The 17,956-nt window shown below is 43.6% G+C and overlaps 1 protein-coding gene across 1 annotated transcript in view; it reads right to left on the reverse strand.

The window, feature by feature from the left end:
* The window catches only part of LOC108799869 (extracellular serine/threonine protein kinase FAM20C-like), a 152,612-nt gene that overhangs the window by 19,170 nt on the left and 115,486 nt on the right, over nt 1-17,956 (reverse strand). Inside the window, exons 8-9 of the mRNA XM_018571797.1 lie at nt 6,283-6,364; nt 727-786 (exon numbers count right to left, since the gene is read on the reverse strand). Of these exons, the coding sequence (XP_018427299.1) occupies nt 727-786; nt 6,283-6,364 (142 nt within the window). The remainder of the gene's footprint in view (nt 1-726; nt 787-6,282; nt 6,365-17,956) is intronic.

Consider the following 17,956-nt stretch of genomic DNA (forward strand, 5'->3'; position numbering starts at 1 on the left):
GGAGAATGGTTTGCTTCGGCAGATTGTTCTCCCTGCTTCGGCTGTGACTTCGGCTCAGCAGAACCGAAGTATATGCGTTCGGCTGCTATACAGGCTATTGCAAATAGCCAGTACAGCAGCCTTTGGTTCGGCTAGATCGAAGGTCTTTGGCTGCCGAAGTGAGCTGAAGGATTAGCCGGGGTTCTCCACTCCTCCAGAGTGGAGAACTGCAAAGTACAAATAGTTTACATGTACAGAAAGTTAGAAATAAAAAAATCCTGTTGAAGTAGTTAGTGTACAGAAATGCAATGTTAGACAAAGGTAAAGCGGTTTAGCCAATAATAAGTATGTGAAAGATAAAATGGCACATAATTACAGCCAAGGCAGAACATGAATGCTTTCATATTGCAAATACAATTATTCCTATCCAAAACAACAAGGTAATTAGCAAGTGAACATTTCAAATAGTTGTCAGGCTATACGTAGGCGTTTTCCACATATAAAAGAGAGAGCTTTGACTGAGTGAAACTTTTATCTATCATTTCTATCTTCATTAACTTCACATAATGAAACTGCTAAAATTGTTGAACAAGGTGGCTGATAACTTCTATTCCACTGTTGGATAAAATATTTCTTTGCATCACTGAAAGATTTGATCGTATTAATTTCCTGGACAGCATTAGAAACACTATTCAATCTCTGCATATTTTAAAACTTTGAAATCATGCTTCATTTACATCTACTGACCTGCAGCACTGCTGAAGAGGAGCCAATATAGAAAGGTCATCATATGAATGACGTCCAAACCTACAAGTGAAATATGTTACATGTAGTATTGCCTTATGTTTTTTGCCAGTCATACAGTTTTTTCAGTAGCTTAACTATAGCTATAGCAGATCGCACTGCTGCTATGGGGTCCAGGAGCAGTATGGGTTTCTGACTGGCTAATAATTCTGGATGCACTCCATTTGAAGTTCTGTTGTTGACTCTGCCTGCTTTGACTTCTATTCTCTTGCCTGCCACCTGTACTGACCTTTCCTGATCTTGGACCCTGTCTCTTCAGTATGGTTTATTACAATGGGTTTGTCTGTTCTTAACTCTGACCCAACTATGTCCCTGCCTATACCTCTGGTTATGTTTTTACAAGTCTGCTTCCTGACAGGACATTATATGCTGTACAAAACGTTGGCCTCGTAGGCTATTTTAGCAATTGACAATTTACCACACTTTGAAAAAAGACCCATGGTTTTTATCGCTCAGATGTGTACAAGTCCTTATTTTTTACACGGGCTGCAAAGTGCCTAAGCTTTTACTTTCTTTAAAATTTGCTTTACCTGTAATGTTGGCTTCATCTTTCAAATAGAAAGACATATGACCCTAAAGTAAATACATTTAATGTTTGGCTTTCCGGCGAGGGATTGCTACTTGTAGGGTTCAGTGAAGTCTACAAGAACTGAATGGTAGGTCAGCTCTGGTCAGCTGTTTGAATGAGCTCAAACTTGTAGCTGATGTCCTTTCTCTTTCAAGAAGAAGAGCTAGTAGACAAAGTCTTCAAAGTGGATCTAAAGGCACCAGCATCACATTAGGTATTCAGAACACATATTGTGACGTAAATTAAAAGGCTTTGTTCTTATAGTCCAAAATATTTTCTTACTTTTAAAAACACTGCAAATCCCGGCTTCTTGTGAGTAGCAGCTTGTGCTGTTTGTTTTTGCTTCTGGGTCATATCCCACAACGCTTTGCGTCACGTCAGGGCTTGTTCACACCATATACAGTGCATTCCAGTGTGGCTAGCTGGTGGAACATACTGTATCGCATAGTAAACTCCCCCTATGTTCAGTGGTGGGAGGGGACGTGGTGGTGCATTGACGTCAAAGGCACCGTATCCAGGCCCCCTGCCCTCAGTGTGATCGCCCGCACTTGAATGCGGGCACAACAATGCCTGCATTCTGGTCCAGTGCGATCTGAAAAAATGCTGCAAGTACTATTTTTTCAGATTGCACTGGACCGGGAACGCAGGCACCGAGGGCAGTGGAGCAATGCTGTTGTGCCATTGACTTCAATGCACCGCCACACCCCCTCTGGCCTAGATTGCAGGAGATTACTATGTGATACAGTGCGTTCCAGCAGCTAACCATGCTGGAACGCAGTGTATATTGTGTGAAGAAGTACTCGGGCTGTAGGAGAGGCTGGCAAAGTAGACAGGTGGGAGGGGATGTTGGCAGGACATTAGGAAGAAGTGAAAAAAACAAGGTAATAGTTTCTGAGCACAGTGCTCCTGCATGTGTGACTACAAGGAGAGATATTAGAAAGGCAAAATGAAAAGTGGACAAAGGCATACAAGAAATGCATTTACATGTGGTTCTCAAAATCTATTCAAAAGGTATTTATGGGGGCTAAATGGAGATAAAAACGTAAATATACAGGGTGAGAGATATTAAAATTAGTGATGGGCTTGATGATCGAGTCGACCAAGAGTTCGACTCGAACATCGCTAGTTCATGTGTTCGGTGAACTGTCACGGCCTTGTGAAGCCCTGATTGGGTAAAGTGGTCAGGTGCAAGACTTTGCCCAATCACGACACAGTTCACTGAAGAGCCATGATTGGGCAAGATGAGTTTGCCCAATCATGGCTCACCTGTCAGGTGCCGTACAAATGTAAGAAGTTGGGCAGAGCTAGCTAGCTGTCACCGCTGTCACTGTCATCGCTAGCTCCACCCAATTGTTTATATTTTGCCAGCATCTGTCAGAATGTTCTTCGCGAGTGGACGGCTTGGCGGGCGTCGTTTTTGAAAAATGTTTTATAAATATTTCTATTTTTATTTTTTCTTGTTTTATTTTTTATTTCGTCGAGTCATCGTCGTCGTTGGACAATGCTGGACATTGTGAACCTAGATGACGTCGGTGGATCCATTTTTTGGGTTTATATTTTTCTTAACGATAAAGGAATCGTCAAAATCCTTTGTTGTGCTTTTATTTCAATTAAAGGATTTTTTAATAAAAGTCTGGATTTTTTTATTTCAATTTATTTTAACACTTTAGTGAATGGGTAGGGGTACAAGTACCCCTTACTAATTCAAAAGGGGGGGCACATCTGGATGCCCCTTTATTAAGGCCCCGTTCACATATAGCGACATACCTTTTGCAGCGGATCCGCACGGCCGGGATAGCGCGACTTTCGGGGCGACGTTCCAGCGACGATCCAGCGACGGTAGCGCGACCTTCCCCGTCGGGCTCCATAGAAAAAAAGCAAAATCGCGCAAAATCCGCCGAAAAAAGGGTCCGGTAGAAGCGACTTGCGACCGCGACGAGCGACATGGAGTTAAGACAGCTCCATTGAATAACATTGGCCGGCGACTTCTCGCGATATCGCGCGGCAAAAATGCGCGATATCGCGGCGGAAATCGCGCGATAATTCGCTATATGTGAACGGGGCCTAAAGGGGTACCCTGATATGACTAAGTCCCCTGCCCGCACCCCCACAACCAACGCCCCAGGGCTTGTGGGGAAGAGGCCCTTGTCCCTATCGGCAGGGGGACAAAGTGCTTTTCCAGGGGTATCCCTGGAAAAGCACCCTCCCAGTGCCGAGGGCATGTGACCTGGTATGGCAGGGAGGGGGGGCCGCTCGCTCATCCCCTTTCCTGCCTTGCCAGGCCTGTGCTCAGATCAAGGGTCTGGTTGGGAATTGTAGGGGGGACCCCACGTCTTTTTTCCCCATTTTTGGGGGTGGGGTTCCTCCTTTAAATTCCTACCAGACCTTAAGGGCCTGGTATGACTTTGAGGGGGAACCCCACGCACTTTTTTTTTTAAAATTGTAAATTAGAGGTGCACCGAAATTAAAATTTAAAAACCAAAACAAAACTGAAATGAAAATAAAATGTCAGGCCGAAACCAAAAATGTTTTTTATTCTATCTTTTTCACATTTTTAAATTTTTTTATAAACTTTTTATTTTTTTATATTTCATTTTTTTAAAATATTTTTTACTTTACTTTTAGGGGCTTCAGGGAAATTGTAGTGGTTCTTTCTCTCCTCCCCGCTGGGCGCTGCTCTGTGTCCCAGCGGGTAAGAGATAAACTGTCACAGGAGGCCGAGCAGTGCGGGAGGAGAGGAGAGCACTTGTAGTGGCCGGCGTCTCTGCTCCCCACACTGCTCAGCTTCCTGTCACAGATCAGGAAAGCGGCGGTGTGCGTGGAGACAGCTGTCATTGCTGTCACAGGAGGCTGAGCTCTATTCCCGCACCGCCCCACCCAGCTGTGACAGCGTGTCAGGGTACAAACACTCAGTGATCAGTGATCGCTGAGTGTTTGTAAATGATTGTGGATATAGTAAACATACTATGTCCACAAGTTATGAATGAACAGGAACACTCAGTATAGAGGATTCCTGTTCATTTATAACAGGGGCTGAAGAAAAAGAGATTGAGGACTCTGTCCTCAATCTCTTTTTCTATTTTAAAAGGGAAATATCAGGAAGCTGAGCGGTGTGGGGAGCAGAGACGCCGGCCACTACAAGCGTTCTCCTCCCGCACCGCTCGGCCTCCTGTGACAGTTTATCTCTTACCCGCTGGGACACAGAGCAGCGCCCAGCGGGGAGGAGAGAAAGAACAGATGTACCGCTATTTCGGCCACAAAATGAAACTTTCTGCATAGTGCCATATTGGCCGATATGTTTCGGCGGGTGATAAATCGGTGCATCCCTAGTAACTTGTGGTCCCTCCTAAAATTCCTAACAGACCTAGGAGGGTCTTGAATGATTTTTGGGGGAAACCCCACACTTTTTTTTTTTTTAAATGGGGTCCCTCCTAACTTTCCTGCCAGACCAAAAGGGTCTGGTGTTGTTTGGGAGGGGGAACATGCTTTTTTTTTTTCTCTTTATAAATGTCATTTCTTTTCCTGATAAATTTCACTTTTTGGTGCAGCAGGTTCTATACATCGTACAGATGTGTCACTTTACAGGCAGGTAGACCCCCTAGGCACGATATTTAATTTTTTTTTTCACTTTAAGCAATGTTAAAATCACTGCTCCATTAAAAACTGTATTTTTTTAAAGTGTTTTTTTCATTGATACATGTCCCCCAGGGCAGTAGCAGAATCCCCATACCCTTTTTATGGCCAATAAATTGCATATAAGCTTTCAAAATGGGGACATTTGATTTTCAGAGTTCTGGTCCACAGACTTTAATTGAGTTCAAAGTTTGAGTTAGAACTTTTTCCATGTTCGAAAGTTCGAACTCGGGTGTTTTCAGCCCATCACTTATTAAAATGGAATGCTGAAGAAAATATGTAACATTTTTGTTTTATGACTTTAGTGACACTCTAAACCAGGGGTAGCCAAACTCTGGCCCTCCAGCTGTGGCCAAACTGCAAATCCCATGATGCATCTCTCTCCGGGAGTCATGTTTGTGGCTGTGAGAATATTGCAATGTCTCATGGGATTTGTAGTTCCAACGCAGCTGGAGGCCCGGAGTTTGGCTACCTCTACTCTAAACAGAATGCTTTGGGGAGATGCCTTGCATTAGAGTAGCTTTCAAACTGCTTCTGAGCTGCTTTTTTGAGATGGATCCAGCACTGGATCACCTAATGTTCATGTTTTGTCTAAGGCCTCGAAAATACTACAGCCATCACTGGGCCTGCTATATTTTCATATAGGAGGCAGAGAACCGCTGGATATCACAAGACTTCTCTGTAGCAAGCTTCTTTTATTGCTGCAAGGTTGTATATTGGTTGTAACAAGGCTTGTGTGTCGGTTGTAGTACTCCTGTGACCCGATAGGGCTGTGCATACAGCACGGATCTGTACGGGCTGCCTGTTTCTTGTGTGAATGAGGGCTTAAGATTGATGATCACTTTCTGAAGCTTCTACGTGTCACACTTTTTTGGAATCTTTTCACAATGACTATATTTTTTTTCTTACACTGGATTTGATGTTATATGGACTTGGTTGTTTTGTTTAGCACTTGTTATATGACATTTGGATACCCAGAGCTTAGCATGTGACTCTGAGGTTACATACACTGATATAGCCCTAATACATACTTCAGTCAACCTTTCCTTTACATTAGAACCCTCCTTTCAGTTATTTACTCCCTTCTAATAATTTAACCTAGCTTTCTTCAACTTGTTTCTCCTCTCTTGCCATACTCTACCCCTAACCGATTTTCTCTAAATCCACAATGGCCTTTCTGTTCCAAACCTTCCAATTGATTGCCCTCTTACTGCTGCATATGTCCACTGTCAACTTTATTACCTTATTAACAATAATTATGAATTAGCATATTATAAAAACCTAGCCTATTTACTTACCCTCTCCCATTGTCCAAATGCAGAAGGAACGTCTGATTTCCAAACTTCTCAAATGTCTCATAATGGTGTCGGTCTTGGTTGCCTTTTGTGGAAGAGAATACATATTAACTCAGGAGAAAGAGGATCTGTTTGGGTGTAGTCGTATTCACTTAAAGTGACATTAAACAATTTTTTTCCCTCCACTCCAATGTTAGTGTACGGACTTACCTTAACCAGTTGACATCCGCGGTGTTAAACCCCCTTCCCATCCAGGCCATTTTTCAGTATTCAGCGCTGCGGTACTTTTACTGACATTTATTCCGTCATGCAACACTGTACTGAAATGAATTTTATACCCTTTTTTGAGGACAGATAGAGCTTTCTTTTGGTGGTATTTTTTATTTATATATATATTTTTTGCACTTATTGTTATTGCTATTATATAGGGGGATAACAATCCCCCTATATAATAGCAAAGGCACACTGACAGGTCCTCTTTATGGAGACATTAGGGGTCTCTAGGACCCCTGTCACCTGTGGACCCCAAAAGAAGCTGATGAAGCAGAGATCTGCTTCATCAGCTTCTTTTCTCTGGCTATAGCAGCCAGATGACTGACAGGTGAATGCGGAAGTGATGTAATACACATCACTTCTGCATTCACAGCCCGGAGGGAGATCAGCAAGGAGCTGATCTCCCGTCCTCCTCCTCCTGACGCCCTCCGAGGGGGGAGGGGGGGGGCGAAAAAACGAGCACATATAGACGATCGGCGACCTATGTAGCCGCCGATCGTCTATATGTGAAACACCCGGTAACGGGTGTTTGCATTGGTCAGGTCTTTTCTGCCCGTGCGTGCCCGCTAGGGGGCGCGCGCGAGCAGAAAAAAAATGCCGTCTGGGGACGGCAACCCGCCAATGCAGCAGTGCCGTCTGTCCGTTTTTTTACAACGGGCGGACGGCAAGTGGTTAAATGATGCCTCTTAATCCGATCATCTTCTTCCTTACGGTCGTTTTTAGCTGTCCCTCCAGCGCGGGTCTCCGATCCAGCGCCGATTCCTCTGTCCTCTTCTTCGCTCATGTGCCACGGAGTCTGTGTGGGTACACGCTGCTCCATATACTTACCTTGTGTCTCTCTTCGTCTCCCGGCCAAACATATAAACTGCGCATGCGCCCTCTCGAGACATTTTCAGATGTTTGGACGGGAGCTCGCAGCGAAGACACAGGTAAGTTTAAACCTGTTTCAAAAGTTTAAAAAAAAAAGGTTTTGCATATATCTACTACTTGCTATATGTAAAAGAAAAGTGAGGGTTTAATAACCCTTTAAGGTGTTAAAGTATATATGTCAAAGAGATTCACTTGATGGAACAGATCTTAAAGTATATCTAAACCCAAGAACAAAAATGTATTATATTGTAGCTTATTAGTCCTTAGATGTTGTAGCTGCAAAAGTTTTCTTTCTTCCTGGCTACATATATTTACTGCAAGTACAAACATTTTTATCTGATGTCCTTGTATTTTAACTGCATTTTGAATCTCAGACAATGTTATGAGCATTCAATTTATGCTCTGTGAACTACACAAGCCCTCCTCTCTATGTAATGAAGAAGAGGAGAGGGGGAGTGTATGTAGTGCAAATCAGGAGAGCAACCTAGGGTGACAATGCTGCTCCTTCATAGATACAGTAAGGTAAGCGTTGCTGCTCTAGGACAAGAAATGCTTTACTGGCAAGAGCACCAAGTGAAAATAAAGGGGGAAAAAAAACTTAACAAATAAACTAATGCAGCCACCACATCGAAAGACTAATAAGTTGCACTATATTACATTTTTGTTTTTGGATTGAGATATTCTTTAACAATGTAACACAATATTGTTTAAAAAAGATTTAGTATGCATATATTTATAGTTTATAGAGTATGTGTACATGGGGGTATCCATGCTTGGGCATTACACCTGGCTCTGCTTACTGCTCTGAAGTGCTGCAGAGGGGTTGTGCTTTATTGCTTCTCCTCACAATTAAAGGAGAACTATGGGGTTAAGTCTTTTCCCCATAGTTCTCCTTAGGGTAACGGGAGGACACAAACTAGCGTCCCCCGTCACCCAAGGCTCAGTATACTGAGACGGCGCAGTATACCGCGAGCAGCTGCTCACGGTATACTGAGACGCCGCAGCTGAAGCGGATCCTGACAATTGTGCCGGGATCCGCCCAGCTGCGTGACTGACAGCTGGCTCTGCCTTACTAGTGGATGATGGATCATGAGGAAAGGGGGGGGGAACTGCTAAGTCTAAAACCATGATCGGGAATTTAAAGTGAAGAAACCAATTCCAGACCTTCATTCAACCCTGGGGGGCACAACTACAACAAATGGCGGGATGGGGGGAAAAAGTATGGGAAGATCCGGTCCAGGCAACTATACTTTCGGTATTCTCTAGATACTCTATTATAGCACAGTTAGAAGCAGGTATTATTTCCACACGGTCGGTATATTGAACATTTTCCTTGATGGCCAGGGTATGGAAAGTTATGAAGGAGGTCGTGGGATATGAGGGGTGTACTTCCCATACACCTATCTGGTACAATCTGGAATTGATAGAGTTGGCCAAGCAGACAGACTTTGATACCTGGATGGATAAAGGTTTACAATATATTAAACAATTCATGGAAGGTGATGACCTGAAGACATTTCGAACGTTGAGGGAAGAGTTCGGTATCCCCAATTCTCATTTTTTTTAATTCTTGCAATTACGACATGCCTTAGAGGCTCAGGGCCGAATATGTCCGTTCAGCCTTATGAATACCCCGCTTATACCATTCATACCCCATTATGAATGGTACATATAGTAGCAAAATCTAACTATAAAAAAGGGTTTATATCTAGAGTATATGATATTTTAATAAGGGCCTGGGCCAAAGATAGGACGCTGTCGTGTAGGCGAGGATGGGAGGACGATCTGGGCCCGCTCTCAGATGAAGAATGGTCAGCCATATTGGCAAATATCCCTAGATCATCTCTCTCGCCTACCCAGTGCCTTACTCAGTTATTTATAGTTCATAGAGTCTATTTTACCCCTCAGAAACATTTTAGATGGGGTAGACGAGATACAGCGGAATGCCCTCTATGTAAAGGTACTAATGCCAACCTGATCCATATGTTATGGAGATGTCCCAAATTATTTAGGTACTGGGAAGATATTATTAGATTGATTAACCAAGTGTTTGATATCTCACTGGAGGTGGATCCCAGGCTGTGTTTACTGAATTGTGAGGAGGGGACAGGAACAGGGGATTGGTGACATTAAAATAAGATTACTGGGCATAGCAAGGAAATTGATTGCCTTCAGATGGTTGTCTTCCCGGCCACCTACATTAGAGGAGTGGTGTACTCAGGTCAACCAAATATTATTGAAAGAAAGAATGATCTTTATACATAGAGGATGTTTGGGGAAATTCTGGAAGATATGGTCCCCATGGCTCTCTATGCCTGGTTTAGCTCCACTTAGATCACTTAACCCACTTATAGTATAAGTTAATACTCACTTAAATAAAAGATTTGATTTAAAAGTGATGGTAAGGGGGGAAAAACACATTATAAATAAATAAACAAATGAAATACACTAAAAATATTAGAGGAAGGGGGTAATAATGATTAAAGGGTGGATAAGTAATAGAAATATGCACTATAAATATATATATAAATTATACACTATAAATATGTGGTAGGGGGTTCCTTGTTTAGATATAATATGTGAAAATGTTGTTATATATTTTGAGTAAATACCTGAATAATACACAAAATTAATATGAAACACTAAATATAGAGGTGGAATCGAGGGGGTGTGATATAACAAATAAAGGGAGGACAAGTAACAGAAATATGTATTTTACATAATATGGGAGTAAACACCTAAATAATATACAAAATTAATTAATATGAAGCACTAAATACGGAGGTAGAAAATATCACGATATAAATGTATAAATGGGGACGGTAAAGGAAGTTAAATAGGTTATGTGGGAAGCCAATTTAAGATTTGGCATATATAATATGAAGACCGTTCAGGGTTGACCATGAAATGTAAATGTTAAAATATGGACTAAATTGCGAAAATAGCAGTGTCTTAAATGTGAGTTGTATGTATGTATGTGGATGTATAATCATGTTGTTGTAAATTACACTATTAATTATGTGGTTGTAAATTATTATTGTTGATTGTCGTAAAACATTTTTTTTTGAATAAAGAGGATTTAAAATTTTTTTTTTTAAATGCCTGATTCTAATGAGGCTAAATGTGGCCCGCCCACTCCCCATTCGGATACCTCCCATCCACTCTATCGAGCGGCATCCAATCAGGGGCTTTTGTTTCCCTTTATAATTCAAGTGGGGACGAGACTGGGGCTATGTCCTGACGAACGGGGCGTGCCCCGGAAACGCGTCGACACTCTTGCACATCGATCTGCACATAGGACGCATCTGACAGACTGCTACTAATCCGGTTCTGTCTCCACACTGTTCTTAATGCTTGTGTATTTCCATCCTTGTGAGTATCCATTCACTTATCTATCCTCATTTTACGCGAAAAATAAAAACTGATCTGCACTAGGAAAAGGCGCCCCTCTCTTGTTTTGTCTTACAGTGTCTTCAGTCTCCCTGACTGCATTGGGGCTGCCTCCTGCATAGATGCCAATATATTAACTCTGTCTAAAAGACTATGTATGACAACCTCTGGCGCTCCTTGATTTATTACTTCTGAAAATAAACAGCTGTCCAGAGTGTTGTACATATACACGATCACTAGACATGTGAGTCTGTCTGTGTTCCAAGCATTGTTGGATGTGCCTTTAAGAATTTATTATCTTAAAGGGTTATTAAACCCTCACTTTTTTATGCATATATCTATGGCTAGCAAGCAGTAGATATATGCAAAATTATTTTTAAAAAAACTTTTTGAAAAGGCTAATACTTACCTGTGTCTACGCCGCACGCTCCCGTCCGAACATCTGAAAATATGTTGGATAAAGGATTTCGGGGCAGGCGCATGCGCAGTTTAGATGTTCGGCCGGAAGACGAGAAGAGACACAAGGTAAGTATATTGAGCAGCGTGCACCCGCACAGACTCCGTGGGATGTCAGAGGAGATGAGTCAGCGCTGGATCGGAGACCCGCACAGCTGAAAACTACAGGAAAGAAGAACATCGGATTAAGAGACATCATTTAAGGTAAGTCCTTACTTTAGTACTGTGGGGGGGGGACTTTAGCCTTTAGGCCTCATTTACACGAGGAAAGGCCGGCACGTACAGCTTTGTGCTACATGCAGGGCCTTTTTGGGCAGCTCCCGGGAAGGACAGGTGTTGCGTGTGATTCGTACGCAGCCCCTGTCCTTCTCTATGGGAGTACATGGTCGTACGCCGCCCTACGCTCACCCGCCCAGCACGTCCGTGCGGGTGTCCTTACTTGGACGCTGACAGGATGGATCCTGTCTGCGTCCGAGCCGGGACACCCGCACCCGTACGGAACTCGCAGCACCGGTCCTTCCCTGGAGATGCCCGATACAGCCCTGCGCGCAGCACGAAGCTGTACCTGCTGGCCGTTTCTCATGTGAATAAGGCCTTAATGTCACTTTAAGTGACAAAACTATTGCTGAATCTGTAGGCCTCTAGGAAAAATGTAAACATTGCTCTGGTGCATAAGGGGTATAGAAGTGTGGCAACTGAAAACTGAAGTGGTTAAATCCAGGTAAATTAGATATCCTGTGCTAATAACAGTTTTTTAAAATACCAAAAAGGGTTAATCTGTATCCCTTGATGTAAACATGCAAATCATGCAGAATTGAACTAAACACAAAAATACAAGATCTTTAGGAAGGATTATAACATAGATACTTTAAGCCTGGATGCAAAGTAAGTAGGCAGATTAAAAAAAAGATTATTTCACATATAGCAATAGGGAAGAACACCCTGCACTTAACTAGGTCCCTGAAGACAGATGAAGCAGGCTGAATGGGGTATTGAAGACCACCTTCAGTACATATAGAGGTGAGCTCTTACCTTGCTGATGCACAGAGTGTGCTGAGAGCAGACCATGAAAACAGCACCTCCCTCCATCTACTATATATCACCTCAACTATACTCCCCTACTAAATAACATAATGGCTGAAATAAATGGTCCTCACTACCCCTCTCGCTCTTTGGCAGAGCTCATCTTCTAAAAATGGTCAGTTTCCCGAAACTACTGTACCCAATGCAAACTATCGCTGTACTGCTAAAACACAAAGACATCAAGCTACTAGAAGCGGCCTACAATAAATTTCTATGGCGATCCAAGAGAGCCCGCATACCCCTTCGACAACTAAAGTTACACAAAGATGATGGAGGCATGGGCATGCCAGATATTAGAGCATACAACCTGGCTTGTCTACTCTGCCACTCTATTGACTGGATCAATGGATTGTCTCAGTATTCCAACTTGTCTCTGTAGCAAGCTTGCCCCATGGTCTCTCACAGCTCTCCTCCATACCAGAATCTCTAAACTACCTACTTTACTGAAACACAGCATCATAATAAGAGACACAGTGGCTTCTAGATTACAACTTAACTCTCACCCATATATCTCCAAATACCTCCCCTTAATGGGGCAATCCCCAATTCCTACCTGGACAAAGTTACGCAGCCTATAAAGCATGGGATTCGAAAGGCCTATCATCAATGGCGCAGATGTGCGACCCAGACTAATTTCAGCCGTTAGCTTTTCCAACCATATGCGACAGGTTTCAAATCCCCAGAAATCACTTTTTATTTTATTCTCAATTGACCCATTACAGGAAAAGTGAAACGCGAACACCACAATTTTTTCTTAAGTCTAACTGTTTAGATCTGGTAATTCACTCCAAATGCTACCCCATTAAGACGTTGTATGCATGTCTAAACACCACTTCCCTCCCACGGGCGGCGAAATCCTCAGTTTTAAAATGGAGAAAACATATACTGGATGATGACCTATATGACAAAATAATACAGGGACACCAAACGATCAGGAAATGCACTACTAATGAAGTATGGAGGGAGACTCCATACTTCATATGTTCTGCATAATCCATAAGGCATGTCATGCCTTTGATTTTTTCCATAAAATAAAGGCAAAAAGTCCATACTTGACGGCATGTCCAAAATGCAACCTCCTAGGGGCGGATCTGTATCACTGTCTATGGACATGTACACCTGTCTCCGTGTTCTGGAAGAAGGTGATTTCTCTATTGTCGGAGATTGTGGGAACTGAGTTGCCATTCCAACATTGGCTATGTTTATTCAGTTATTGGGAAGGGGATACGCCACTCCCTAGGACCAGGTGGCTATGGGTACAAATGTGTCTTCTTCTAGCTAGGAGGGCATTGATGAAAGCCTGGTTGTCCCCTGATCCTCCTCACATTAAACAATTAGAGGAAACTTTGAAAACAGTAATGTGGCAGGAGCGACTGGAGGCTATACTGGAGGGAGATAAAGTCACAACAAGATTGTTCGACTGATGGAGCCTCTTTATATCAACTCAATTTGGAGCCGCCATGATCCACAAAATAGTTCTCCCCTTTAGGTACTCAAGGTACTCACTAGGCTGCCTGGCTATCCCAACAGGATCCACAGGTTCTCCGTCACGTGATGATAGCCAGACAGTCAGCTGTAGGGGGGTGGGTTATCAACGAGCCCCTTACGAGGGAGTGGTCGCAATCATTACCAGTAATATTATGTAGAATATGTGTGACTGTGGTGCGTTCAGATGGAATGGAGCGATCGGGTGGAGAGGCTGCCAGAAGACCACACGGGACGTCTGGGGAGAGGCGAAGATGAGGAAGCCAGTGAGTTTATGACTACAATGAATCTAGGAGAAAAGTTGAATTTAGACTAGTTAAGATGGAATTATTTCCTTGGATAAGATAGATGGCGACCAAGCGGGTGACGCTTCTCAGGGGAAAGCATCCTACGGCGCTGAGAGGCATGGAGGGGAAATCATCATAATAATGCGATGGGAGGGGGGTGGAGGAGGAGTGAATAGGCGCCAAGATGGGCCACTTGCTCTACTCCATTCCACCCTAGAGCATTCCTCGATTCCTTATAACGGTGGAGCTACTCTACCATCTGAAGTCTACCGTTGGGTCGCTCTTAGATTAGATAAGCTAAGATAAGAAAAGAACCTTAGGATAGGATGTACGATATTCAATGTGTTCAGCATGATTATATGTGCAATCTTATTGAAAATGTAACGGAAAAAGAATGTTGAAAATGTCATACTAGACATGTTGTAAACACTTGATTGAACCTTCAACACAATAAAATATTTTTGAAAAAAAAAAAACAGCACCTCCCTGGTAGTTTTTTTTTTTCTTCTTTCTGCTGTGTATCTTATCACCTCCTGCTGTCAGGACAGGAAGATGGGCAGATGTATGTTTACAGCATGGAGACTGTTTATGGCTCACAGTAGGATGCCGCTTCAGGCAGATGTGGCTGCCTGAGGTCCTGCACTTACTGGGGACCTCAGCAACCGTATCTGTCAAAAAAATTAAAGTGCCGATATCGGCACTTAGTGTCTTGTGTCCAGGTGGCACCTGGCCTGCCACCCAGACCCAAGACTCAAAAACCGGACTGTCCGGGTAAAACAACCCTAGTTAGGTTTTACAGCATGCGCCAGAGCGAGAGCCACTATAGCTTAATGGAGCACAAATAAAATGTATGCTGTATGGGGATGTATGCGGAACTACCGCCGGTGCAGCCAGTGCCGGGGCACCGGGGCCTGAGGCTGTGGGGGGGCCAGGGGGTCCAGTCCTGGGCACCCCCACTTCCTCAGTGGGGTCCGGTCCTGCAATATGGGGCAGTGCACGGTCCCAGTGTTCGAACACCGTGGCCCCGCATTGCCGACGGGCTTCTCAGTGAGGGGGCGGGTCCTGTGACTCACCTCCACTCCCGGCTGCGTCCATAGTAACAGGTGGCGTGTGTGTGTCATAAGCCCTGCCCCCTGCAGTGCACACATCGATTAGAAACTCCCTGGCTGCTACAATCCTCTGGCTGGGTGAGTCCCACGCGCGGGGGTGGGGATGGTTGTGTACTGCTTTTTCATGTAATTAGACAAGTGGATTATAATGGAGAATATTACACTGTAATGTTCACTATTATAATCTATTTCTCTGATTAAATGATTACAGACAGGCCTCTGTTCTAACATTTTAGCGTAATCTCACCCAGTTTTTCGGCGGTGGAATAGGTGAAGCATTCCAGCGCTCTCTCTGCTGTTCCAGGGAAGATCGGCATCGCAAATCGCATGTGCAGTAGAACCGATCTGCAAACGGTACTCATGTGAGGGATCTGGGGGGCCTCTTACATGGGTATCAACTGTACCGGCGCGGCATGGCAGAGGTGACGGGAGGGGGTGGAGGAGGCCAGGCCCCAGCAGCAGCAGGTAAGAAGAAAGAGTTGGGAGGACATACAGGGAAAGGGATCCAAACGACCAGACCAGCCCACCTGGGACCCTGCAGAGCCCACCATAGAGAGTCTCAGGTGGACTATGCAGGATCTATGGTGTGCTCTGCAGGGTCTCAGGTCCAGTCCAGCACGCTACTGCAACAGACCGCTGGAGGGGGGCTGGGGCCAGTGTGATCCGCTCCCGCGCCCCCCCGTCTCAGGAGGGGGGCCCCAAGATAAAATCTTGCACCAGGGCCCTTTGGTTATTAGGTCCGCCACTGGTTAGGGTGGCATTGTGGCGGGGGGGAAGCAGAAATCCTTGCACCGGCCCTGCTTGTGGTTAGGAATCAATAATTCTCCCTGGATGCACGATCAATGCGTCTAGGGAGAGTGACTGTAAATGCCAGATTAGGGATTTCTGCTGCAGGAAAATGCACATTTTTAAGTAAAAACAATTTTCAAGTATGAAATTTGGCAGATGGCCCCCATAGGAGAAGAAAATTTGTTCAGTGGCCCACGAGTAAATTGAGTTTGAGACACCTGCACTAAACATTAATTAAGCAGGGAGGCAAAGTGATGTATTATCCTGCTAATCTGCAAATCTTTCTCTTTAAAACTGAACTTCAGGCAAAAAACACCAATAAATGTAGTTATGTATTATTAAAATAAATAAACCATTACATGCATTTTTTAATCCTGCAATGTATTTAGCTAAATTTGACTTGGTATCAGCCTCTTGCAACCAGTTGTACATTAGAACATAGTTACATAGTTAATCAGGTTGAAACCGGTCCATCGAGTTCAACCTCAGAACAGAGACTAGGAGAGGGAGGGTGCGCATTAGGGGCCAATTACATAGGCTGGATGCACATGTACTGACAAGGAACTTGCTAATTGGAGGAGAGAGCAGAGTTAAGGTGCCCATACACCTTACAAATATCTGCCGATTTTCGTTTGCGATCGCGTTTTCGTCCGATATTCGTAAGGTTGATGGGCAGCATACAACCGCAAATACTGTACAATCGTACGACTTTTGACTTTCCAGAAGGTTAGAAAACTTTTGTCAAATCGTATGATTTTCGCAAGGTCGGTGGCGTTTCCGTACATCAAAAACCGTACGATTAACACTGCTGCGCAACCTAGTGGGGGAAATAAAATGGGAAAACTTATTTCAAAACCTAAAACACAGACCAGATGTGGGATTGTTTTAAAAACACACTACATACTGCTACTTCAAAGTGTATACCTTTAGGGAGCAAAAATAAAAGATCAAAGACTAAACCAATATGGTTTAATAAAACTGTAAAACAACACGTCAAGGACAAGAGAGCGGCATTTATAAAATATAAGACGGAGGGGACGGCATTGGCGTTCCTTAACTACAAAGAATGTAACAAAAAATGCAAACTAGAAATCCGGGCAGCTAAAACTGAGTGCGAAAAGCATATCGCCGCAGATAGTAAAAAGAACCCCAAAAAATGTTACCAATATATTAACAGTAAAAAGGTGAGAAAGGAGCAGATAGGCCCAATAAAGGATGAAAGCGGGAAGCTAGTCACAAACGACAAGGAGAGGGCCGAGGCGCTGAACGCCTTTTTCTCCTCAGTATACACTCAGGAGGGAAACGGGTTTGACACACATGATAAAACTCCCAGTTTAACTCAAAATATACCCCAGTGGTTGACGGAAACCGGGATACAACAAAGACTTAAAATGCTCAATGCAAACAAAGCAGTGGGTCCGGATAACCTGCACCCCAAGGTACTTAAGGAATTAAGTAAGGTTATAACTAGACCATTAATCCTCATTTTTAAGGACTCCTTAACCACCTTCCGTCCATGGCCGCCTGTGAACGGCCGGACGGAAGTCTGCTCAGAGCGGGTGGGCGTCTTAAGACGTCCTGCCCCTCCCCCCCTCTCGTGTGCGCGCTGAGCGCTGCACACGAGAGGGAAAACTGTTAGCATGTAAACAGCCAATAATCTTTGTCAAAATTAGTATGAATCAGTGTATTGTTTTCTGAACATTGCCCCAAGTACCAAAACTCATATTTTATAAACTAATGGTAAACTTCTGTTAAAATTCAAAATTAAGCTTTACAAATGTATTGATACTTACTAGTCTTTAGATATGTTTGCATTAGTTTCCTTTTTTAAAGCTTTTTTCTATTTTTGCTGGGGATTCCACCAGTAAACACCTTCTGTCCTAAGGTGACAACGCTCACTCACTGTACTGAACCTATAGAGATGACCAGTGTTGT

Source organism: Nanorana parkeri, unplaced genomic scaffold (assembly GCF_000935625.1).
Source record: "Nanorana parkeri isolate BGI_ZX_2015 unplaced genomic scaffold, ASM93562v1 scaffold1841, whole genome shotgun sequence".
NCBI lineage: Eukaryota > Metazoa > Chordata > Amphibia > Anura > Dicroglossidae > Nanorana > Nanorana parkeri.